Source organism: Athene noctua, chromosome 1 (genome assembly GCF_965140245.1).
Source record: "Athene noctua chromosome 1, bAthNoc1.hap1.1, whole genome shotgun sequence".
Taxonomy (NCBI): Eukaryota; Metazoa; Chordata; class Aves; order Strigiformes; family Strigidae; genus Athene; species Athene noctua.
Window position 1 is genome coordinate 171,356,122 of NC_134037.1, and position 25,511 is coordinate 171,381,632.

The 25,511-nt window shown below is 40.7% G+C and overlaps 1 protein-coding gene across 2 annotated transcripts in view; it reads right to left on the reverse strand.

Annotated features, from left to right (window-relative positions):
- Nucleotides 1-17,434, reverse strand: part of PRRG1 (proline rich and Gla domain 1) — a 43,413-nt gene extending 25,979 nt beyond the window's left edge. Inside the window, exon 1 of one of the 2 annotated variants that reach the window (XM_074905387.1) lies at nucleotides 17,299-17,434. In XM_074905387.1, coding sequence (XP_074761488.1) covers nucleotides 17,299-17,434 — 136 coding nt within the window. Of the gene's footprint in view, nucleotides 1-17,292 lie in introns of both variants that reach the window. The other variant, XM_074905395.1, reaches the window with a different exon arrangement.
- Nucleotides 17,435-25,511: the final 8,077 nt, after the last annotated feature.

Below are 25,511 nucleotides of genomic sequence, written 5' to 3' on the forward strand. Positions count from 1 at the left end.
GCTTTCCAGCGGCTCCAGTGCAGAAACTTCCTTTCAATAATCTACAGTTAAGCTGATTCTTACAGCAATTACAAGTATTAAGAGCTCCCTGGAACTAGTTATGGCCATTTTCCTACACACGTGTGTCGCCTTCATGCTCCCCTGTCTTCCCTCTTAGTATGTCCCCTAACTTCTTAATTTCTAAGCTCCCATGAAACATAGCTAGCTTCCTGCTATGACACCCAAATACCTACGGGGCAAGGGGCTGGCTGAGGACACAGGCAATGGTCCCCACAAATAGGCAAAGAGGCAAAACCCCACAGAGAGTATTTTACCAGCTGTTTCAGGAACCTCTCTTCCAACTACCTTCTATATATTAAGCCCTCCACACCCTTCAAAAGGTTATACATCAGCTTAGATTTGTTTGTGGAAAAAGTGACAGCACTGTGGACACTATAGCCAATCTGAGTGTCAAATTCTGAGTTCAATGGTAAACTGACATACCCAACCAACAACCAAGCCTGCCTACTTGGCTGCCAGTATAAAAGAACAAAAACAATCAACCATCCACTTCCACTAGAAAATACAATGACTCAATAGGAAACACAGTGAGTTCTAAAGCATATGAGACAGCAAAGGAGACATACCAACAAGGTCCACTTTATTTACCAGCAGTATTGTGCTCACCACCAAAGGGCTGTAGCATCTTAGTGAGCAGCAACATTTCGTATGAATGTTTTAAGGAACTAATACTGAAGTAACAAACCAAGCTGTACCTTTCTTTTCACAACTAACCTAAATATTTTTTTGTCAATCCTGAAAGTGCCCAAATTTTGTACACACTATGTATAAGCACAAAGCACAGAATATTTTTATACAAATTTCCAAAGCTGGCAATCACATTCTAGCAGTGCAGGGTATATCCCTTAAATTGGGAAGCTAACTAATTTCAGCATTAAAAGTTGTTGGCTCAAGACAATACTTCTGCAAGATTTTGTTGCATTTGTCAAGATAACCATACTTGGTTGGCAGGTACACCTCTTCTGGATACACTTCCTGACTACAAGTTTGCATTAAACTTGTGTGCAGCACGTGCCATTACATGGCAGAGGATCTGATGGAGGGCACACAAGTCCAAACTGCCACCACTGTTCTCACTCATTGACTGTCATGTATTTTAGGGAAACAGAATATCAAAACCAAAGCAAGTCCTTAATGGAAGGGATACAAAGAGAAGGGAAAAACAAGGATAACAAAGGCAGCAGCAGTATTTTCCCTCACTCAGTTCCTCACCTGACCTGTTAACAGGGACTCAAAACACTGCAAGGCCGTCATGCTCCTCTCACAACTGGGGAGGGATGCTTCCCTTCCAGGCAGGGAAGAGCGAAGTGACTTTTTTCATTCTGCAATACAACTCCAACAGGGGCTACAGCTGTTAATTTCAGTTTTGTAATCTGTACAATTAATGAGACCACTGGGATGAATTTATAACCAGATGCTACACAGAGCTATACCATTTTTAAAAGTTATAAATATTTATGTTCTTCTGAAACTTTTTATGAAAGCAGGTATATTCAAGGGACACTGATAACTAAATCAGTAGATGTTCAGTCTAAAAATAAACACCCTTTTTCTAGTCCTCAACCCCAAACCAGATGCAATGCAACAACTGAAACACTCCTGTGGGAGGTTTGTTTAAAAGAAAAATGAAAACATTAAATAATTACACAGGAAGAGAGATGATAATTATCTGACTGCCATTTATTCAAAATGTATTATGTGTCTACCTAAAAATCCCAGTCCCACCACATGTGTCTTTTACATCCTTGGAAAAAATGTCACAGAAGACTACAATTTTACTTATTATAATCTGTTTCAAAAGTACTTTTTCCCCAGGAAAAGTGCACAGAAGAATTTACATAGATTCAAATGCTGGAGAAATACACTGATTTTTCTCTGAACAGCAAGTCCATACTTTAAGGATATGGGAGAAGCCTGTATTTGCTTGCAACAGTAAGGTTTTCCAGGGAATTCATGTGGGAATGTAGTGGGATGGAGCACTTTGGAAACCACTTTATCAAACAATGATACAAAAGATTTGTCCCACCTGAGACTACACAGGACAAGGATAAGAGTGAAATAAGAACAAAAAAACCCTCTGCTTCATAGATGTGATCTGATCACAGTATTATAAAACATTCTGATTACACACAGACCCAAAACTGCAGACCAGATCACTAAGAGAAACCTGTACTTAGCAGACTGCTGTTACATCTTAAAACCAGTAACACATATCATTACTCACAGAACTAGCATGCTGAGTACAACTCTCAAACAGCGCCCTGTTAGCAGAGAGAAGGTGGCACCTCATGACTGCGGCTGCATAGGACTGCAGCTGGCTGAGACTGAAATCTAAGCTTCTGCCTTAATTTCATTACCCCTCCTTGACCTAGTGTTTTTTTGTTGGTTTAAAGCTACGACAATATTCTGGCTGGTTATTTCCTGGTTACTTCCAGGTGTCTCCAGTTCAAAGGGGGAGTTGCTATAAACTAAGATATCTCTTCCTTCCCCTCCCCTTCAAGATCAGACAAGAAGAAACTTCTGATATACACATTTTGGTAAGACATCTGAGAGGAGAAGTAACACTCTCCCTTTGGCAAGGAAGAATTTTGGTGGGTTTCATTGTTTTAAAGTGCATGGGGACCATCTGGGACAGTTCCTGGGAGGCTTAATTGAACACTTACGAAACTATCTGTATTGAAATCTGAATTGCACAAATCCTCACAAGACCATGCCTTTCTGAGCAGCCTATATAGCAGCATTTCAGACACCTCAGTCTTCTGTAAGCTACTGTTAAAAGACACTGCTTCAGGTTAGACAATATCATTATACTTTGGGAATTCTAATTTGGAGTATTTAACTTGATAATCCATTTAAGTGTTGACGTAACAATAACCAGTTCCCTTCCTCCTTTTTCAAGTGGCAATGCTGAACAATTAAATAAAGCTTTCACAGTAGGATGTGTTTTTATCCTGATTTTGTTTGGATGTGAAACTAATGATGCTGTGTTACTTATCCATTCTACTTTCTGTTCTCCCCCCCAATACCTTTAAACTAAATTCGACAATGAAATTTTTTCTGTGCTACCACAAGTTTTCCACAAAAATCAATGACCAAGAACAAAGAAAATCCATTACTGTTCTCACTGAAGTGAAGATGGGGTTTACCAATTCTGGCAATATCTCAGGAAGCGTGGTGCCTTTGGCGGCTGTAAATCATCAACCATTTTCACCAGCAAAGTAATCAGAAGGCATACACCATGCTCAGGACCAACCACAGCCTGTGCAGATCTTTACAAGCTGTTAAGTCCAAAAAGCTGAAGAGATAAGAATAGGGAAAGAGTGCAGCCAGCACACGTGTCAGAATATTGTGGTGATTCAGGTTAGCAACTGGGTCACAAGAATAAGCATGTCAGAGAAGGGAGGAGAACTGGAATTAATGAAGTAGGAAAGGGCAAAACGCAACAGAGACAGGAAAACAGCTACATTATAGTGATGGTGACCTAATGGTGACCTCTGACCTAATTACTGTTTAAGTGTCAGCTACTATCTATTCTAACTTAGGCTTGAATAGCTGGACTCTATTTGAAGCAAGTACATTGGTCATGAATAATAACCTCTAAGTGCATTATGTTTATCTCTATCCATGACTATATTCACATTAGCCAGGAATGCAGAGCAATAGGAGTAAATCATAGAATCACAGAATGGTTTGGGTTGGAAGGGACCTTAAAGATCATCTAGCTCCAACTCCCCTGCCATGGGCAGGGACACCTTCCACCAGACCAGGTTGCTCAAAGCCCCGTCCAGCCTGGCCTTGAACACTGCCAGGAAGGGGGCAGCCACAGCTTCTCTGGGCAACCTGCTCTGCTGTCTCACCACCCTCACAGTAAAGAAGTTGTTCTTTATATCTAACTTAAATCTACCCTTTTTCAGTTTAAAACCATCACCCCTCCTCCTATCACTACAACCCTTGATAAAGAGCCCTCCCCATCTTTCCTGTAGGACCCCTTTAAGTACTGGAAGGCTGTTATAAGGTCTCCTTAGAGCTTTCTCTTCTCCAGGTGGAACAACCCCAACTCTCTCAGCCTGCCCTCACAGGGGAGATGCTCCAGCCCTGTGACCATCTTCATGGCTTCCTCTGGACCCGCTCGAGCAGGTCCATGTCCTTATATTGGGGGCCCCAGAGCTGGACACAGCACTGCAGGTGGGGTCTCACAAGAGCAGAGTAAAGGGGGAGAATCACCTCCCTTGACCTGCTGACCACACTTCTGCTGATGCACCCCAGGATACAGTTGGCTTTCTGGGCTGTGAGCGCATTGCTGGCTCATGTTTAGTTTTCCATCTACCAATATCCCACAAGTCCTTCACCGCAGGGCTGCTCCCAATCCACTCATTGCCCAGCCTGTATTTGTGCTTGGGATTGCCCCAACCCCTGTGCTGAACGTCACACTTGGCCTTGTTGAACTCCATGAGGTTCAGACAGGCCCACCTCTCAAGCCTGTCCTGGTCCCTCTGGATGGCATCCGTTCCCTCCAGTGTGTTGACTGCACCACACAGCTTGGTGTTGTCGGCAAGCTTTCTGAAGGTGCACTCAGTCCCACTGTCCATGTCACCAACAAAGATGTTAAACAGCACTGGCCCCAACACTGACCCCTGAGGAACACCACTTGTCACCACTCTCTACTCAGACATTGAGCCGTTGAGCACAATGATTTGAGTGTAACCATCCAGCCAATTCCTTATCCACCTAGTGGTCCATCCATTAAACCCATGTCTTTCCAATCTAGAGACAAGGATGTGGTGCGTGACAGTGTCAAATGCTTTGCACAAGTCCAAGTAGATGATGTCAGTTCTTCTTCCCTTATCCATCAGTGCTGTAACCCCATCGTAGAAGGCCACCAGATTTGTCAGGCACGATCTGCCCTTAGTGAAAGCATATTGGCTGTGACTTGTTTTCCATGTGCCCTAGTGTAGTTTTCATGACCTTGACGGGCCCATAGGTGAGACTGACTGGCCTGTAGCTTCCCAGGTCTTCTTTTTTTCCCTTTTTAAAAATGGGTGTTATGATTCCCCTTTTCCAGTCAGCAGGACCTTCACCAGACTGCCACAACTTCTCAAATATGACAGATAGTGGCTTCGCCACTTCATCTGCCAGTTGCTTTAGGACCCGCAGATGCATTTCATCAGGTCCCATGGACTTGTGCACCTTCAGGTTCAAAACCATCTAAGGAACCTGATCTTCTACAGTGGGAAGTTCCTCCTCCCAGTCCCCACCTTTATCTTCTGTGTCTTGCGTGGTGCGGTTGGAGCCCTTGCTAGTGAAGACCGAGGCAAAAATGTCACTGAGTACCTCAGCCTTTTCCATATCCTGCATGACCATGTCTCCCTTTCCCTTCCAGAGTAGGCCCACATCTTCCCTAGCCTTCCTTTAATCACCAATGTACCTGTAAGGGCTTTTTAAGTTGCCTTTGATGTCCCTGGCCAGATTTAATTCTGTCAGTGCTTTGGCCTTCCTAACTTGATCCCTGGCTACTCAGACAGTTTCTCTATTCCCAAAGACTCTGAAGAACAAAACAGTTGTGCTGAGGACCCAACATTAATACAACACACACGTTGAGAATTTTACTTTGGGATAGGTCTAATTTGATTCCATGAGCTGAATACTGTGCGGCAGTGGGACTGCAACAGGTATGCTGTTGGAGTGCATCTTCCGGTTTACTTTCATCCAAAAGTAATTCAGTCTGAGTGCTTTGAAATGATTGTGCAATGCAAACCAATGCACAGTAAGGGGTGATAACTGGGAGTTATGCTTCCAAAGCATACTCCTCATCTGAACCAAAATGCTACTGCAGATACAGTCAATGCGTCCTGTATGACTACACTGAAAGTAGTAAGAAGCTGTGAGGAAGGAAGCTCTGGGTAAACAGCTCCTCAGCAAAGGACCAAAGGTTGTTATGGGTTGACAGTGAATGTCTGGCAAAACTTCCTGCACAGCTACAAAATTTGACAAACAAGTTGAAACGAACAGAGGTAACGTGAGGCTCTCCCTCAAGCCAAACACCAAACCAACCAAACAAAAAACCTCCCCAGAAACAAAAAATCTCACCACAGTAAGAGATTTCTGAAGCAGTCTACATGCTTATCTCTTGTCTTCAAATACCATGTTCTTATTGTGGAAATTAAATACTGCTAATACACAAGATACCACAGGGCCCAATCTAAGAGCTAAAAACATGAAATCCCTGAGTGTTTGCTCAGAAACATCAGAAGAGACACATATAGCTAATCTGGAAACTAGGAGACAACCTAGCCACCCCTCACCTCTCCCAAAATGCTCCACAAACAAAAAAGCACATTCTCCCCCACACACCCAAAGAATGAAAGCTTTCAATTACAGACTACAAAATTAACACCCCGTTTATGATCACCATTATCAGTATTTTCAACAACTTCCTTTCCAAAATTTTACCAGCTTCTAATATAATGAAGTAACAAAGTCAATCCACAATAAGCCAGGCAAACTACATTATGAGCCTTCTGCCTCACATTTACAGGAGGCTGAAGTTTTTTAAAATACATTTAAAAAAACTATACTAGTAAAGTGACAGCTGCTTACTGAATAGTGATCATGGTTTTTTTTTTTAAATTTATAGTAAGATAAAACAATCAATGGACCTGCTAGCTCTTTTCAAGAAAACCACACATGAATTGTATCAGAATTGCTGCAGTTTTCTTTACAGCATGTTTTCACTCGCACTTCTCTAAATTAGAAGCTTTGAACGTGCACTCATTTCATTTTCCTCCTTTATTTTGTTCCCCTGTTTTCACACAGATGGAACATTTGCATGTGTTTCGTAAATTACAAACAAGCCAACCTACATTTTGCAGTTCAGACCATCTTCCCATACTTTACAGACACCAAACTGAGGAATATTACTCAGAAGCTCTCAACTCCAGTTGGAAACTGGACTGTATATGGATTAGAAGTTACATGCTGCTTTTATTTAAAAGAGAAAAAAGAAAAAAATCCTCTGTTTAAATAATGAATGTATAACAAACCACTCGGTTCAGAGAAGGCAGACATTCAGCTGATCTAACTGAAAAACACAGAGTCTGTCAGGCTAAATTTGTCTTGGCTATATACCTGTGACCAGAGAAAATAAACACATTACAGCTAACCATTATTTCTCAAAACATGAGAAGCAGGAGGGTACCCACTGACCTACGCTGACATAGGTGTAAATAAATCAAAGGACCTGAATTTTCACATAGTGCCTAAGCTACAGAACTTGCTGCTGTAAGATGATGTTTGGGACAAAACTAGAAATAGATTTAAAAACCAGAAAGTAAACCACTAAATGAGGAAGAGATTTGGTGATTACTATAACACAATTCTCCACAGATATTCTCTATCCCATTAAGTTTCTGATTTACTGATAACCAGGACTTTATCAGGGAAGGCTCACTCTGCCCATGCTCTGCTCTGAAGACTCTTCCCATAGCATCTCCTGCCAGCTGCTGGCAGAACACACAACACCAGGCCGATTTTTTGGCTGATCTGGTACAGCAGTTCTTTCTTATGTTCTCTAGTGTGCCAAAATGGCTAATCATTTATCTTCCAACAATGATAAAATGGCTACCACTTAGCTTCCAACAACCTCCAGATTACTAATACCTAGTTTAGCATCTTCTACATTTTGTGGCCAGGCATAATTTCCCAAATGTTTCAACCAGTTGCTAAAGTTCAGGAGGCAGCTGACCTTCAGATTTTAGTATCACAGTTTTTCAAAGAAAGTATGTATTATTACATACACACAAGAGATATCACATATACCTTTTATTGGTAACTACCTGACCATGAAAGGAGGGAAGTGGTTCAGTGCCTAGTATGGAATAAGTAACCATATCCAGTGCCTCTTCAAAGTGATTTAAAATTGGATTAGGACCAGAGGAATAAATACCGGCACATAATAGAATTCGAGTTGATAGATGGCAAGTGGTCTCTTTGATGGATTCTACTCACAATCTACAATCTCGTTTTTCATTTGGCTCTGCGTCTCCCATCTGCCCCTAAATTGACACATCAAAACATTCAGGATAAGCAGACAGTAGATTATAAGAGTGCTGTGTGCCTTTTAAAAGCATTATGGGTCAGATAGGGGAGAAAAAAAACAGAAAAAAACTAGTACTACCTTTACTTCAGATTACAGCTCTCCAGGCATGAGAGAGAAGGGCCAAGCAACAGTACCTGGGCATAGTCCATTCACAAGAATATAATTTCATTGCAGGTAGTGTTTGTTCACTCAGAAAAGGTCACAAGATCAAAGCTAAAAATATACTATTCTTCCTACTTTGAAACTCTTACAGATACTTTCTTCCCCAACACATCTTAAAAAGCAAAACTATGACACAAATGTAACAAATAATACCTTTATGGATTTTCCAATAACACAAACTGGCTGTACAAAATTCAGCCTCCAACTGTATCACTCTGTATCCAATATTCAAGCCTCCTCTTTTCACAGAAAAAGAGACCTGACAATTCCGTACATTTGAAAAACTATTCTCAAGTTTTTCTTGAAACTGTTACAATACTGTGAAGGGTAAGGAGCAATAGCTATTTTTAAAAATCAGTTTCCCTTTAAGCTACCACTATTTTTCAAGCAACTATTAAAAAAAAAACCCAACAAAACAAAAACAAACCAGAAAGATTCTAGAGCTCAGAATGTGCATTTTTGTAGCCAAAAGAAACCTGGATAATTTCATGTTGTCATGTTTGGTTTGCGTGTAATAATCTTGTAACAAACATAAGCCTACCACTTCATGAAGTGTATTTTGCTTTTCTGTGATGAGGCAAAGGTGAAACAAATATTCTGCTCTGTACAGATACTCCATTTAGCACTTGTTTGGTAGGCCAATGTCTTATACCTCATTTAATTTGGAAAAATTAGCCAGCAAACAATAAAAAGTAATGTCTTCGTGAAGTGCTAAACTAAGCTAGAGAAATGTGCAAACAAAGCCTTCTTGTCCAAATAGTTATGCACTGTCAGCATGTTTTAATACAAGTTTCCACCCTGCCTGTCTTCCCCTGAAGCAAGGCACGTATGACAGGGTTTCAGAGCATGTTTTAATGGGATTTTCCAGTCAACCAAAAATCAAATTGCATAGAAGTGATGGAAGAGTCATAAATATCTATTTAATCTTACTGAATTATGTGGTAACTAAGGAAAATATAGTGAGGCACAACTCCTTCACAGATTTTTATAGTTTTCTGTCACACTGGGAAACTGCATAAAGAGAGCACACAAAAAGGTGTACACCACCAGAATCCACAGAACAGCTGCAGTCATACTCCTCAGTAAAACTGAAAAGTAAATATCCCTACAACCTACAAACCAGAAAAAAAAAAAAAAAAAAAATACTGCTATTTCCCTCTCTCACAACACCCAAGACCATTTCCCCTCACATCAGCTTTACCTGAATTTCCAAATAAGTTAAGATGCACACATTATGTCTGTCTTATTTTACTGCATTACACTTATTTTTTTCCTGAGTGAGACTTAAACAAACCTACACGCTCCAGTTGATTTACACATTTAGAGTATAATGAAACATGTTTTGGCTTCAGCCTTGAAGAGGAGTCAAGGAATTTCTCCTCCCTTCTGACCACTGCTAGCCACCCGCTTTACTGGGGATCAGAGCCTCTGATGTGAGCTGAAGCAATTTTGTGCTCCGCACTACAGTTTCACACCTCTCCTACTGACTTCCCTCTTCTCTATGCCTTTGCAGAAAAGAAATACGAACTTCTAGACTGCATCTGCCACCAAAGCCAACCTATCGGGCAACTACTTTTGCATCCCTCCTTCGTTACCTTGTAGTCTCAATAACACAGATTACATTTGGGTTAATCAGACTGAAATGAAGTATCAATTTTTATTTTAAATGGGTACAATTCTGTAAGAACTACTAGAAAAGCGAAAATGGAAAACTTCAATGGTATTTCTTTTCAAATTGTGTTAACACAGTTTTCCTATTTGGAGATTGTTTTCCTTCAGTGAAAGGGCTTTGTGTCTACCTAGAGTTTCCTCATGTCCTCTAGTCCAACAATTTTACTCATTGTTCCTTTGCAATCAACTACTACAGAACAGTAGAAAACCTTAAATTCATGGAAGTTGCCCTAAAGAAAGCACACTAGCATAGAGAAGGGCAGCATTCTGAACATCATTAACTTGAGAAAAGGCTAGAACATAAATTAGTATCTAATTCAAATTTGTCATTTATGAAGAAATAAATACCATAGTAAAGCTTTAAGTCACAGCTTATAGCTGATCAACCACACAGCGTAAATCCACAGGAAATGAAGCTGTATGAGTTCCAGCAGTCACAAAAGTATCTACCAGATACTGCCAGTATCTGGGTAGACTTACGAAGAGTTTTCCACACTTTCCAGCACTGTGAAAACAACAGAACAGCTCTCAAAACTAAAACAGTAAGTCGCTGACACTCTTCTACTCCTTATGAAGTGATTCAGTACAATACCCATTCTGTCTGTGAGTAGAAAGCACAAAAAAGTACAGAACAGAAACAGTTCTGAAGGATTTTAGCTTTAGAAATAATTTTTAAAAGATTTAAGGCAAAAAAAATTTTACACATATTCAAGTTCCTAACACTGACATGCCAAAATAATGTGTCAAATTTGTGTGCAATTAACCATATTTGAAGATACGACTTATCGTAGGTGTATCAAAAGCATACACAGAATTAAAATAAAGTTAATTCTTTAAAATTTCCTTCACAACTGAAAGATCCTCTACAGGCTCCAACATGTCTAACACTTGCTCTTGGAAGATTTAAAGGGTGTTCCCTTCCCACACCTCAGAAGCTGTATACCTCCTCCAGCATCTAGAGAATATGAAGCAGAAGAGGACTCTTCTAATGCAAACACTTCACCAATATTTTAAAAATCTGGTAATTCTGTCGTAGTTACATATGTAATACACTGCAGATTGGAAAACCTTCCTAGACATGTTGCCCACCAGCAGCTGCATCTCCATCTTTTGTATTTCTGTTGTGGATCACCCACACAAAAAATTCACAGAACCAAAGAGCAGTCCAGGAACTTCAAAAGATTGGCTGGCCCAACCTTTCATGGGAAAGGGAGCTTAGATGAGGTTATCTAGCACCCTGTCCAACTGCATCTTGAAAACCTCCTGTAATGAGGACTTCACCATGTCCTCAGGGAGATTTTTCCAGTGAATGATAGTTCTCACTGTAAAAAAATGCTTTCTTATATTGAGATTAAAACTTTGATCAAACCTTTGTCAAGAGTTCCTAAAGAACACCCAGAGTGAAAGTGCTTTAATACTTCAGTTATTCTGAGAGAACTGCAGATCTGATGAGGTTGTAGTTAGGCACTTCTTTACAGTTCATAAGAGGCCTTTCCACAAAAGATGAATTTGTTCATCTTTCTTCTCACTTTCTGAGTTTAACCCCAAGATCTGTTCACCAGGTTCTTCACCTTCTTGAAGGACTTCCTCGTACCTTCCCCCTTAAGCAGTCTGTTGGTGTTCTTCAAAGATGTCAGCAGAGAAAGATACTGATACACAGCTGCTTCACTGATAGTTTTGGAGTCAGCACTTAAATCAACCCCAACTAAAGCTGCTGTCCGAGGAGGCAGTTGACCCCTACCACAGCCACAGAGTTCCACTCCCTTGCTTGACTCAATACAAGGGCCGGCTGGTAGCCCCCAAGGCCAGCCAGAGGTGGCCTGGTGGAAAGTAGTGTGTGTGTGTGTTTGCTTGTTTTAGTTTGACTCGTTTAATTTTAAAACAAATCAGCTCTCCGGTTCAGTTGACTGCACAGCATTAAGAGTGCTAGTGCCAGCATAACGAAAGCAGTCAAAACACAAAACCTAGCAAAGATGGAGGGGAAAAGCAAGAACTCTTCTTTTCATGCAGCTGGACAAGCTTAGATCAGTTAAGCTGCTTACAAAGCCACACACTCAGTTCTCCAGACTAAGCCATGCCTTTATTTTGCTGCTGCCCACAGCTCAGATAACCAACAGGAGCAAACACACAATAGTACAGTGAGTCTGTTTCATTTCTGATACTCAGAACTGCTCAGCAGTACTGAAATAAAACGTCATGGACTGTGCTAATTTCAGCTGCCACAGGGGAAATCCATAGGAAGACAGGCAAGAGAGCTAGTAATTCTGCTGTCGAGACCTCATTCAACCCTTCTCCATAACCATGAGAAATAAGACTAGGAACAGAAAATGAACAGCAAGTTGCTTCTCCTCTCAGCTTTATTTAGCAAATAGCTTAAAGAGTAATACTCTGCAAATGAAAGATGAAGAATACACACAAGGTCAGCAAACAGCACACTGATAAACCTGGAGGTACAGGCAGCTGCAGGAGTTCATTTATGAGTTTTCCTGGTAGCATTCCCATAAACTGTCTCACACCAGTAAGCTAACAAATTCACACTTTTTGAGCCAAAAAGGAATCATTCTTCAATAGTGAGTAGTAGACATTTAAAGTTGATTATAAAAAAATATTACAGTTTAGACTACTAAACAGTTAATTTAGCTATAGTGATTTAATAAGGAATTGCTGAAAAGTGAAATCTTAAAACCAGTCCATGGCATTCATTCTTACACTACAGGAAAACAAAGAGCTCAGCAAAACAGGAACATCCAGAATTACAACAGGGTATAACACCTTGATGTAAACAAAAAAAACCACCTCACCTACCCTAGAGTTCTGGCAAACATAGAAGTTCTGCAGTTTCAGAAAAAAAAAAAGAATGTTTCACCATGATTAATAAGTTTTATCTACAATAAACTATTCCAATACTACCTTTCACACACTGTCTCGTGGATTTTACTATCACTTAATCTGTGCACTGCTGGAGTAATATTGATGCAGACTGACCACTACGTTAAAAAATTGAAAGCATGTTGAGTGGGGATCTTAAAACATATGATGCCAACTTTCAAAAGCCATTTCAGAAGTGACTTGAAAAGGTTGATTGAAACGCTTTAGAAGAACCACTCCACTGAGTGGGTACACAACACAATGTAATGCATAAAATGCAAGTGATCTTTGAAGATGCAATTGCAGGATAGTCTGACTCTCCCCCATGTAAAAACATCTACTGTAAAAAAAAAAAATTACACAAAGCAGCTTTCTTAGTTTGAAAACAGGCAACAGTTCTTGTGGTACTATATTGTCCAGGAGTCTTAGCCTGGATGCCATCTCCAGTATGTTGGGCTGTGCAAATATGTTTCTTGTCTGATTTTACAAGTGTTTTTCTGAACAAATGCATAATTTTTATCTAAAGTTAAAGATATTTTAGATAATGATAATCTATCATTAAAAATAAGCAATAGCTTGAGAGATGCATAAAATACACGCTTTCGTAGCAAACCAAAATACATGGTGTGATTTTAGGTGGTTAGTATGTAATTTCTTTAACTTCCAGTATGAAGACAAGCTTTGCTTTTGAAATGTGGCTATTTCAATAATGGTATTCAGCAACCTTGATTAAAACACAGATGACTTGATAATCAGTAACATCAAAGCTGTTGGCAACAAGAAAATATGCTAAACGTATTTCAGACCTCAGAAATGTATATAAAATTTTACTTAACAAGAACCAGCAAACAAAGCAAAGGTAAACAAGGAAAGGGCTGGGTATTGTCAGATTAGATTTTGAAAGGTCAAACAGTTACCAACATCTGAACTCAAACAAAAATAGCTGGCAGGAGCACAGATATTAAACATTAGGTCATTCAATCTACTCCCTTGCCAGTTCTGTACTGCTCTCTACTGCCCATTGCAAGTGCTTCTGATTACAATGTGGAAGAGGAGAGGAAGCAAAAGATGGGGGGAAGAACATAGATTGTTTTTGGAGGCTGAAGCAAAAAAAACAATTAAAGAAACATGAGCCAGAGAAAGACAGCATCCTGGAAACACAGCTGATAGGACTTCAAGAAAAAGCAAGAGGAAAAACAGCAGACAAGTTCAGAATTGCGCTGAGAAACTGAACATAAAAGCTCTTAACAGGATGGGGCAAGAAAATAAAATTCTTGCTTACAGGAACCTGGTGTCATTTGTTGAGTAAATGGAAACAAATGAAGCATGTAAGATTTATGGGATTAATGAAAGAGGAAAGTGGAGGGGCAAAATGGCTTAGGTTTTTCCCAGCACTCATACTGACAGTATGTGGTACCAACCACATCTTTTGTTCCCATGCCCATCCAGCTGTTTATAAGATCCAGATAAGAGTCAAAATTAAGTCAGATACTTATTTTTTTTCCAACCTAATTTTGTGATACACCTCATCAGATAGCGTTAACTGTTTCCGTATCTATCACAAGTGAGGGAGGTCACAGAGGTACACAGAACAAAATGATGGAAAGAGGATCACAGGAAAAGGGAACTGTTTAAAATAACACAGTAAACAAAAATGGCTCACAGTACTGTGGTCTAAAATAAATTAGCACCGTCCTGAAGTATATTTTATCCCTGCTTCTGCTACAGAATTAATTCATGATTCCACATAAATTACTTTAAAATGCTGTTTCAATGCGAACAATAACTACATTTATTTTAGGGGTGCCTCCTCTCCCAAGATCTGAGTACTTGACTTGCAAAAGCAACATAGGCTTAGACCAGATATTCAATTTACTTGTACCTGTGCACTTAATATAAACCAGGACACGGAACTCAGTATCCTGAAAAAACCCCAGATCCTATCTAGACCAGATCTGGTCTCCATACTTTTATCTCCATTTTTCATGTGGAGTGGGAGGATGATTATTTCCTTGTTTTAGGAGAGTTTTGTCAATTAAGGGGGGTTATTTGTCATGTACTGAGCTATTACTGTGATAAGCACAATAGAAAACACAAGGAAATTTTTAATTCCAGTAAAAGCAGAATTTGAACACAGATTTGAGTCACATTCAGAAAGTAAGTCTTATAACCAAAGTAATGAGGATAAGACCAAAACACTCCATCCCTTTAATACCTTGAGTATAACAGGATTTTTTATGCAACAAAGAGTATGTTATTACTTAATAGAAAACCCTAGTTCAATCTAGACGTACAAAGAGGCTGAATTAAAGCTAAGTAAAAAACTTCAGTTCTCCCTCATTTGTGAGTGCTTCTGGAAACGACAATATTAGTGTAATTACTCTGTAACTATCTACTTCTAACAAAATAAAACTGATGCCACTGTGTTATAACCTCAACACCTATACATGTTATAACCAGATGCAATACTTTGCTGGTTTGAGACAATATCTTGCAGCATTAGCTGGATGTAAATTTTTGGATGAACTTGCGTGAGACAGATAATCCACATTTTGCCTGAGGACTTCCTGACGTTTGCTAATTCCAAGAAACTGGGAGATACTCAGGAATCCCAGGCTCTATCCTAATCTGTTCTGGAAAATAAAGTTTTCTTGTCTAAAAGAGGCTGAAGTCACATGGATGAACAGACGAGTAAAAAGTCTCACTCCTCTGTTTCCATGCAGTACTCTCACACAGAAGTTCCCTATCCCCTCTTCTCTGGCTTCTAATCTCACTCCCCTGGTCCAGCAAGAACTACTCTTGCAAACTCACCCTTACTAGATATGTCTACTCAGACTACTAGTCACCTCTTGCACTTGTAAACCTCCTCCACAACTGCTTTATCAATGACACCCCCTCTGTTCAACACAGGGCACAGAATGAGCAACACGGCAGTTGCACAATCCCTTTACACAGGTGTGTGCATGCCTATGTGTATACATACAAATACTTACATAAAAACCCCAGTGCTTTTACATACATACCTATTCATTTATATGCAAAACCATGAACTCTTTCCCTCCTCATCCCTGGAGCTAGCATAAGCATCCCTATGGCAGTGCAGAGAACCAGACATGAGTACTAACTAGTTTAATCAGAAAAAATGTTTAAAAGTTAGTGTGAATCTGTGAGTAAACCTCCATGTCACTTCACCCCACTGCTGTATAAACAATGGTGCCAACACGGGGAGAAGATGGTAATGAAGGCAGCAACAAGCAGCAACGCTTCAGAAAAAGCACAACTGTAGGTTTTTTTCAGTGACGGCACCTGCCTATAGTAACAATAAAGTTAAGGTGTTGATTTTCATCTAGAACACCAACATCTGCATAACTGTCCCTCTTCCCCACCCAGACTTATCTGTGACAAAGGGATTATGAAAACTTGAGATTCTTTCAAACATCGTAACATGCTTATAGTCTTCCCTTTAGACTCTGGCTCCATTCCTCTCCGTTTTGTTCCCAATAAACCTAATCACTCCTTCACCCCTCAACCAGTGCAGCATTCAATCCCAGTTTCCAGTGTGCTGACACTGAGGCTCCCTGAGCCCCTCCTGTTTCCTGTGGATATGAATAAATTGTTCCCTTGCCAGTGCCGGGACTTTGAGAGGTCCATCAGACCCCCGGAGAATCAGGCTCATGGCCTCAATACACCAACCCATACTCAGGATCTCAAAGCTTCAGCTGCAGCGACTGCCCTGGCTCCAGCAGATCTAATACAGATGGAGTCACTGGGTGACCCTGCCAAAAGGGAGAAAAGTTTTCACAGGAATATGAAAGCTTCAGATGGCTGTGGTTTTATTTTGTGGTTTTGTTTCAGTGGTGGCGTTTTTTAAAACTTAAGAGAAAAATTGATTAGCTGCCTATTTTGGAGACAACCATTAACCTCCTTCAAAAGAGAAAGTCCGCGGGATTTTTCCTTTGTTAAATACAGCCAAAACATTTTCTTCCCTGGCTTAACTGGAAACGGCACGAACCCCCTGAGAGAAGTTTTCCGGGCGGCTCCGTCAGCGCCAGCAGCCGCCGGAGCCCGGCAAGGAGAGGAGGGCGGCCGGGTACGCTTCACCCTTTCGCCCCCTCGGAGGGCCGCCCCGCCGGGACCCCCTCCCCGGGACCTCCGCCGCACGCACAGCCACCGGGCAGCGCCAAGTGCGCCCCGCCCCGCCCGCTCACCGCCGGCGGCCCCGCTGCGGGCAGCCCCTTCCCCTCCCCGGGACACCCCGCCGAGCCCTGCCCCGCGCGGGGCGCGGCAGCGCCTGTGTCTGGGGGTGCCCCCACAGGAAGACGAAGGGACACCGCCTGCAGCCCCCACCCTCCCCCACGGCGCGGCTGCCCGCTCCGCTCCCGGGACACCCCGGCCCGGCCCGGCCCGGCCCGCTGTCCGGCACCGGCCGCACTCACCGCCACGACCGCCGCCCGAGGCGCGGATCCGCCGGCAGACGCTGTGCGGGCGGCGGAAGTGGCCCCGCGCTGCCGCCGCGCCGCGCGCTGCCCGCGAACTCCCCGGTGCGTGCCCGGCGAAGCAGGCGACGCCACCGCGCATGCGCCGCGGGTGGCGCCCCGTGCCGGCCGCCACGGGCCGTGGGGCGGGGCGACGCGCCCGCGCCCGCGCCCCCGCCGCGCCGTCCTCTCGGCAGAGCCTCTCTTCCGAGCCGTCCTGGGCGGCGGCGGGCCCCTCTCGGGCGCAGGGTGATCCCTGCCGCCGCCCCCCAGGGGCGCCCCCCTCGGCCGTCGCCCCGGGCCCAGCAGACGCCGTGGGCTGTCGGAGGCGCGGGCTCGGGGGCAGTTCCCTCAGCGCTGCCCGGGCGCCCTAAAGTTTATATCGGTTGGTCTATGTAGATAAGACTCAGACTTCTCTTGTGGTAGGGAAGTCACTTCCCCCCCTCGCCCGGCAACTGTGCCCTTTGATGGAGAGCTAAAAAGGACGTGAAATACGAGGATTTTCCCTTTCCCTGTGTTCGCAAGTGTGGCTGCATGGGGGTGGTGGTGGTGGTGGTCATGTTTCCTGGAGGACTGGGCCTTTGGGTGTGCTCGGATCTCGCTCCCTGTCAGATGCATTTCGGGAACCCTAAAACCCTAATGTTCCACGTTAAAAATTAACAGTAGATTGGTTTTGGGTTTTTTGTGCTGCCCAGAATTGATGCTAAATAACTTTTGGCCCTTCATCTGAAACCGAGGGGTTTGTTAGCTTAATCTTTTTTGTTGTTGTTTGTGATTAGTACCTTCATTTTTGCCCCACGATTTTTAATGGATGTGTATGTAAAGAGGATAAAGCTGCTCAGAAAATTCGCATTGAATTAATAATCCCAACCTGACTTCGAAGGTACTGTTGGCAGTGGTGCAGTGGCCTTGTTATAAATGATTTAGGAACTATTCACAAAAATAACAGCTTGGCTTGCCAGAGGAGAGATTGAGGTTCTAAATGGTGTGGAGCATAAAATACCATTTATTCCATGAAAATGGAAGTGGAGCTCTCTGTGAATATGCAGTGGTTTTTTAAGTTTACATTGCTGCTGCCTTCAGATTCAATGGTCTGTGGCTTCAATTTTTAGTGGATTACTATGCTGTATCCCAGTACTTTTTACCTTTAATTTTATATTGCCAGACAACTGACAATCAGCAGAAAAATGAGTGAGGTAATTGTACAGTCACAGAGATGTTTAGAGAACAGAAAGATGAGACACGGTTTGCAATAGTTCAGACATGTCTCAGCTTCTTTAATGGATCTTGACCTATAATTAAAAGTTGATGCTTTCATATATGTCAACTGAGACCTGACACTGAGGCTGTCAGGTTTTAAACAAAAGAAACTACATTAATATGTTCCACAAATCTGTAGAATTACCTAGAGATTTCAGTCCCTTGAATCAATGGGAGACAAAATCCCTCTGCACTTTGAAAGTTTGCTGGGGCCCTGACAACTAATGGTCATCAATAGGTCCTGTATAAATTTCATATGTAGCTGAATGAATCAGGGTCACAATCAAGGTTAAGGAGAGGGAAGAAGATACGGTAGTTGATAGTAATTAATATTAGTATCATATATAATACGTCTTTCTTAGTTCACAGTTGTCTCGGTTTCTAAGTCTTTAATACCCTCCATTGGTGTTTTGTGTGAGCTCTTCTAAACAAAACAGACTTCACAAAGGACAGTGTTGTGGAACTGATAGTCAAAACTACTCTGCAGAAATAATTCCAGTTGGATATTAAAAAGTGTTTCAATAAATCCCTCAGTCTTATCCATTCATTCACATCTGTGACGGACAAAATCTGTATCAAAAAAAGAACGTTTCAGCTAAACAGAAAATCTAACATTGTCGACTTAATTAGATTTGCTTTTGTTTAAAGCATTGATTTTTATAAAGTCAAGATTCAAAATTCAAATTTGAGAGGAGGAAAGGGGCTTTGAAAATTATGAAATTGTATTATGGTTTCTACAATATGACACCATTAGCAGTGTAATACTTACTCATAGTTGAAAGGCTGAGAAGTCAGAGAGACACACTGTACAAGCAAAGACTGTGTATAAAGAAGAAAAAAAGAATGTCCCAAATAATTTTCACGTTTCATTTTGTATTACATTTGTCACAGTAAGATGTATATTTAGTGAATGTGGATTCTTACATGCTTATGATAGTTTTTTACCTTTTCCACATGGAAAAGTTGTAAACCCATTTCATCTTTTGAGAATTATCACCTTTGTAAGGCGATGTATATTTACAGCAATTTGCAGAGACAAAATAGGTTATTCCTGGGTCATTTCTAAACTCCAGCAATCCCTGGTTCCAAGAATTACCTCGAGGTATGAGCAATTTTCATAAATTGCAGCAATCATCAGGCATCTTAGTTTATCCTGAACACTAACTTACACTGAGATGTTTTCATTGCTGGAAGAACATAAAATTGTTTTAAAGTTACTCTAAGTTGTTTCAGTCACCCTGTGTCTGCAGCCAAAGTAGTAAAATGTTTGCCAAGAGAACAGTGACATGTTAAGGAGTACCTAAGTTGCATGATAAAAACTATATGATTTTCAAATGCTGAGAGTTTGATATTTCAAGGATTGATTAAGTTTTGCCGATAGCAATTCAAAACTGAAGATGAAAATATGAAATTTTGTATGCACTGTTGACAGACTTTTAGCTCAATTTCTCTTTGCAAAAGTTTCCATTTTTGCATCCAACAGCAGTTGCATCAGTGAGAAAAACACTATTATTGTTTATGTTGGTAATACTTCCTAGGACTAGAAAAGCATCTTCAGTGCCATGCAGAAGGAATTCAGAGAAGACTCAAATACTTTAAGAACAAAAGGTACCTTTTAAATTACGGTATTGTAATTGCTTTTGAAATACAGAAAACTTTATATTCTATTTACAGTTTGGTCTGAATCATTGGAATGTCTTTTTGAATTGTGGACACATAATTCACTACTCTAATGATTTATTTATTTTCTAAAATGAAACTGTGTTTTGGAATTCAATATAGAGATACCAATTAGGTTTAAACACAATAAAAATAAAAGACAGGGCATTTTATGACTCAGCTGCAACTTTAAAAATATTTTACTAAATAAATGATGGGAAAGGTACAAATTTTAGAAACTCTTTCTATCTTAGACTAGAATACTCTTCAGAATAATGACGTCAAGTTTGTACCAAAATAATATCACTTGAAATCTCCATGGCATGAACAAAAAATAGTGGCAAGATCCATTAGGCTGCTTGAGAGAGTAAGATGCCTTCCTCTAGATTGTCTCATCTGACCTTTCGCATTTTCTTGTAGGTGATGTGGACCAATTTTCATGTAAAAGGCTGAATTTCTCTTCCTGCCTGCTACAGCCTAATGCAGGTACTGTTGACGCTATTGTGCCTGCTGGTAAGTGAGAGGTGGAATATCTAATTGGCTCATTCTGTCCCTCTAATGAGACAGCAGCAGAGGCAGTCCACTCTCCTCATCTTAGCCTCTTCCCTTCTACTATGTGAAGCAGCAGCTGTTCTGGGCCCTCCTTCCTCTCCTTTCCCCATAGTTAGTTGTAATCTGGAAATTGTTTGGCAAATTACTGCAGTTGTTAGAGAGAATGAAAGGGGGAGAGCAACTGCTCATGCAGAAGTGTGGCCATAGGCTGCTGTAGCATTTGGAGTTCAGGACATGTGTGTGACTGAGTCACAAAACTTGGATTTGACTCCTAATCCCATTGCTGCCAAGGTTGGCCCATTCTGAATCTAGGGTTTAACATTTTCTTCAGTGTCTTGATACCTGATTCTAATGCCATGATGCCTAATGATGAAGCACTTTCCAGGGGTCCCCATTCTCTGTTATTTACATCAGCCAAGGCATCAGTCTGATTTCTTCCAGATACGTAGCAGGAAAAACGGTGAGGTTAGAGGTGAGAGTTCTAGTGTCCACACACTCCCCCTCGAAAAAAAATTTGTGGAGAACTGCCCAGCTCTTCCATGCACCTCTGACATCCCCTCCATGAGCATCTTGCAGACCTCAGAAGTCTGGAAACAGGAGGTGTGCACCATGTGAAGAAAAGAGGAGGAGAAGTCAAAGGCATATATATAGGCAAGGCCTGAGAAAGAGCACCAGAGAGTTTTTAGCAGAAAGAAAGACACGTTGCCACTACCTCCTAAAATATCTGTGGGAAGGGACTGTTCAGCAACTTTTTGGAAGCTCAGATTCATTAGGAGGCAGGTGAATGTGAAAGAAAGTACAGTTCTTGTGGTGGAAGCTGTTTGAAATGTAGAAGACAGCAAAAAGCAGATTTGGTGAGTCTATCAAAGGCAGCTAAACAGGATAGGCAAAAAGAGACACAAAATCAGTCTCAGAAACTCTGTTGTGGAGAAAAGAGAAGCTTTGACAATTGTTGAATTCATCCTTAAGGAATGTAGGAAACTCCCAGCCAGGTATAAGCTATGTGGGCACCTGGAATTCAGCAGTCTCCCTGCAGTTTGGCTGGACAAGGGAGGCAGGCACACACCATTGCAGGTTAGGTCTCCAAGCTTCATGAGTTTGCATCTGCCTTTCTTTGGAAGGCAGGGAGTTTTTCTGTAATAATTTACAAATACTTTCCACAGGTTGTTTAAATATGTAGTATTTGACCATATCTATTTGACTTAATAGCAGGTGGTTGGGAAATAACCAGGAAAGGCAATAGATGAAAAATTTATTTGTAAGGGCCAGGAGATAATATTTAACTTAATAATTATGCAGTACTTTCTTCCTTGATTCCAGACTCATTGCACAGTTTGTTTGTGAGGGCTTAGAGCCAAAAGCTCCAAAGGGCAATGAAAAAGTTAAAAAAGACTCTGTGAACAGAGGAGAAGAAATGTCACAACCATATTGGAAGAGAGCAAACCGTCTTTGAGCCTTGCTGAAAGGAACAGAGGCATAAAAGTAGACTAATTCTTAAGTAGAAATCACTGGGGAATCTTACAGTTATGCAGACTTTCTCCTTGGAAATTAATCCATATTTAAGGATATGGTTTAATAAAATTTAAATTGGGAGAGGTATCTTTGTTCTGAGGTGGAATTTCCAGACAGAAAGAGACCCATTAGTATGGGTAATAGGTTTGCTGTGTAGATACTTTCCTTGGATTTTTGAAAGTGAATTCAAATCCCTGCTCTTCTATTTCCCATACACATTTGGGTCCCACTTCTTGTAGATGTCTCACTTTATATAAGTAATCAAGCATTCACCAGAACGGCAGTAGTAAACCCACGTGGAGGTCCTAACTTCCTGTTAACCCGAATGACTCAGTTTTCATGAAAAAGTCCTAAACCTCGGCTTCTTCCCAACTTTGGCTGTAATATAGAAATAATTTTGAATTTTTATGTCATACCTGCTTTCAACTCTTAAGGTCATTTGATTGAAATCTTAATGGTAATTTGATCTTTAAAAAGATTGGCATAGGCAATTACACAATTGCTTCTAACTCCAGGGTACCTTCAGAAGGTTGACACCTAAATCCTGAAGAAAAGAGGTATAAAAAAGAATCTGTCCAAACCTTTCTGGGGTGAAATAGTTATCATTATTGTGCAGTCCAGGAACAGGACAAGGAGTGGGAGAAACAAGGATTCCAGCTGAAGGGAGATGGAAGTCCAAAACCTATCTCAGTAAAAGAACTGACAAGTCTTAAAACCATGGAAGGAAGCAGAGTTCTCGATAGCACAATAACTGTGATACTATACTGTTTTCTAGAAAAATACATTATAATGTATTCCCTAAATTTAAGCACAGCGTACACATATAAAGAACGTGTACCTTACAAAGTAATCTTTTTTTTTAATGTGTATAATATGATCCAAGTAAAGATACTTTTAAATACAGAACTTCCTTGAAACAAGCAAAAGAGAAAAATACACAGTACCATTTACTGCCAAGAACAGTGCAGGTTTATTATAGGTGCTGTCTTTCAAACTCACATATTAAGTTTTCCTGTTTATGCTGTGCATTGTGTTTGCACAGCTCAATTATACCTTGCACTAGAGAGTTTCTCTGGATGTCACATTTTCATGTAAATGTAACTGGTTTATTATCTCTCTCTCATCAAACAAAGCAGAGAAAGGTAAAACCAAGAGGTTTCTGAAAGTGCCATGTCAGACACAGATGCAATGTCCTCATTACCCAACATGTCCTGCTCTGTGACTTTTCTCATCTGATGACAAATGACAAATTTCAGCACTGAAAGGGCTCGTCTGATAACAAGAAAACAACACAGACTTTCCCTCCTCCTTTTATCCCTTCATCTTGTTTTGCCATCTCATTTTGAATCTTGTGATGACAAAGAAGAAATAATCGCTGTGGGAAACAGGACAATATTTTCCAGCGTATTCAGTCATTTCTCCCCTCCAGTCCCTCTGCCTTGAGATCTTGGACTGGACCAGCATTTGTCGCAGCTATGAAGGGCTAGATTAGCTTCTCTTTAGGCCCATTAAAGTTGCCTCTTAATCAGGCGGGGGAGTTGGTCTGTAATGGCAGCACTGGTGAGTGATGTTCCCAAGGAGCTGAGCATGTTGCCTTTTACTGACCCCTAACCCTGCTTCTGCACTGAAGCACTGCCTTGCAAAATCTTCACATCAGCAGACAGGCTTCACTAAGCAGTTGCTTGCTGCATTATGTGAATTTACACCACATTAATGAATTATACCCTCTTGGGCTATTTTCAAGTGCATTTAAATATCACTGTGTAATACATTAACTCGATTCAAATATTTTAGATTTTTTAATAATCCTTTATTATTTCAGCACAGTGACATTGGAATGTTTAGTGTTCTGAATGACTGACCGCTCACATCTAAATGGCTTTGTGCTTTCAGAAATTAATTTATGATTTGCTACACTCCCTTCACAAACACTGACAGGATTTGATGTGTGTTCCAGCTGTACTGTGAATTGTTTGGAAAGCACCATTTTGCATCTGTGAAGGTATTCACTTGAATCACTGTAGATGACACAAATGTGCTATTGATCAAAGCCAAATATTATAAAGTAATTGCAAGTGTATTTCTATTCTATAACCTGCAGTAAGGAGAGAAAGCTGCATATAAGTCCTATACTATTGTTTTTATAGTATATATTTTAGTTTGACTGGTAGCCTCCGTGTGACCTGTGAAAGTGCCAGAATTATTTTTCTGATCCTGAGCATTTATATCTCTTGGAATTTCTTCTGTGGTGTTGAAACAAATAAAGAGAAAAGGAAAAATAAACAAAATAAAGAGAAATATTAAAAACAAACTGAGTGCTTTAACTGTGCAGTTTTCCCCTACACATTAGCAACTACAAAACCCGCAGCATTGTATGACATGAATCTGCAAGTTAAAACAGTGGTAAACCTTGGAACTGAAGATTATGTGCCTAGATCCCTACTGGGGCAACAAAATAAGCAACTTTCTAATCAGGGCTTCTGAGTAGCTTTGTTTCTCACTGAAAAAGGGTGTGAGAATATTCAGACTAATATCCTGGCAAAAAACCAAATAGCTGATGAAGTAATAACATTCTTAAAAGACAGTGTGACAACTGTTAGGAAAATTTCAGTTCCTGTGATACGTGTGGAAAGAAGTGATTTTGGATTCACATTGCTAGACTCTACCCTGTGAGTTTGGATTGTATTTCTCTACTGTTAAGAAGAGAGGAAGAACAGGAAATAGGTGCGTGACTTTTCATTTTATAACACCATACAAAGCTTTTAAAAGTCCATTTGATATAAAAAATAAATAAGCAACTATGTTTAACAGGGCTGTTCTAGTAATCTTGGCATCCCTGTAACATCACAAACAACTCAGGTTTCTTTTCTGTGGTTTATAGTGTCTCTCCAGCACATCTGAAGAAAATTGCATCCTTGCAATGCATTTTTTTCTTAAAGTCTGTTATGCTATTTGTAATATATATTTGATAAGTGTACAAAAAGAGCAAATATCCCAAGTATAAAATCCAACATAAATTTAAATGACTGGAAATTGACTTCTTTAACACTTTATTACTTCATGCTGTCAGAATTCCACTGAAATGATCTTATAAGATGTAGCGCTATGTGCCTTCTGATTGTTAACAAAAGTTAAGGAGAATTATATTTATTCTGTACAGTCCCCCAAGTACATAAGTCTTGAATTCACTCAAAACA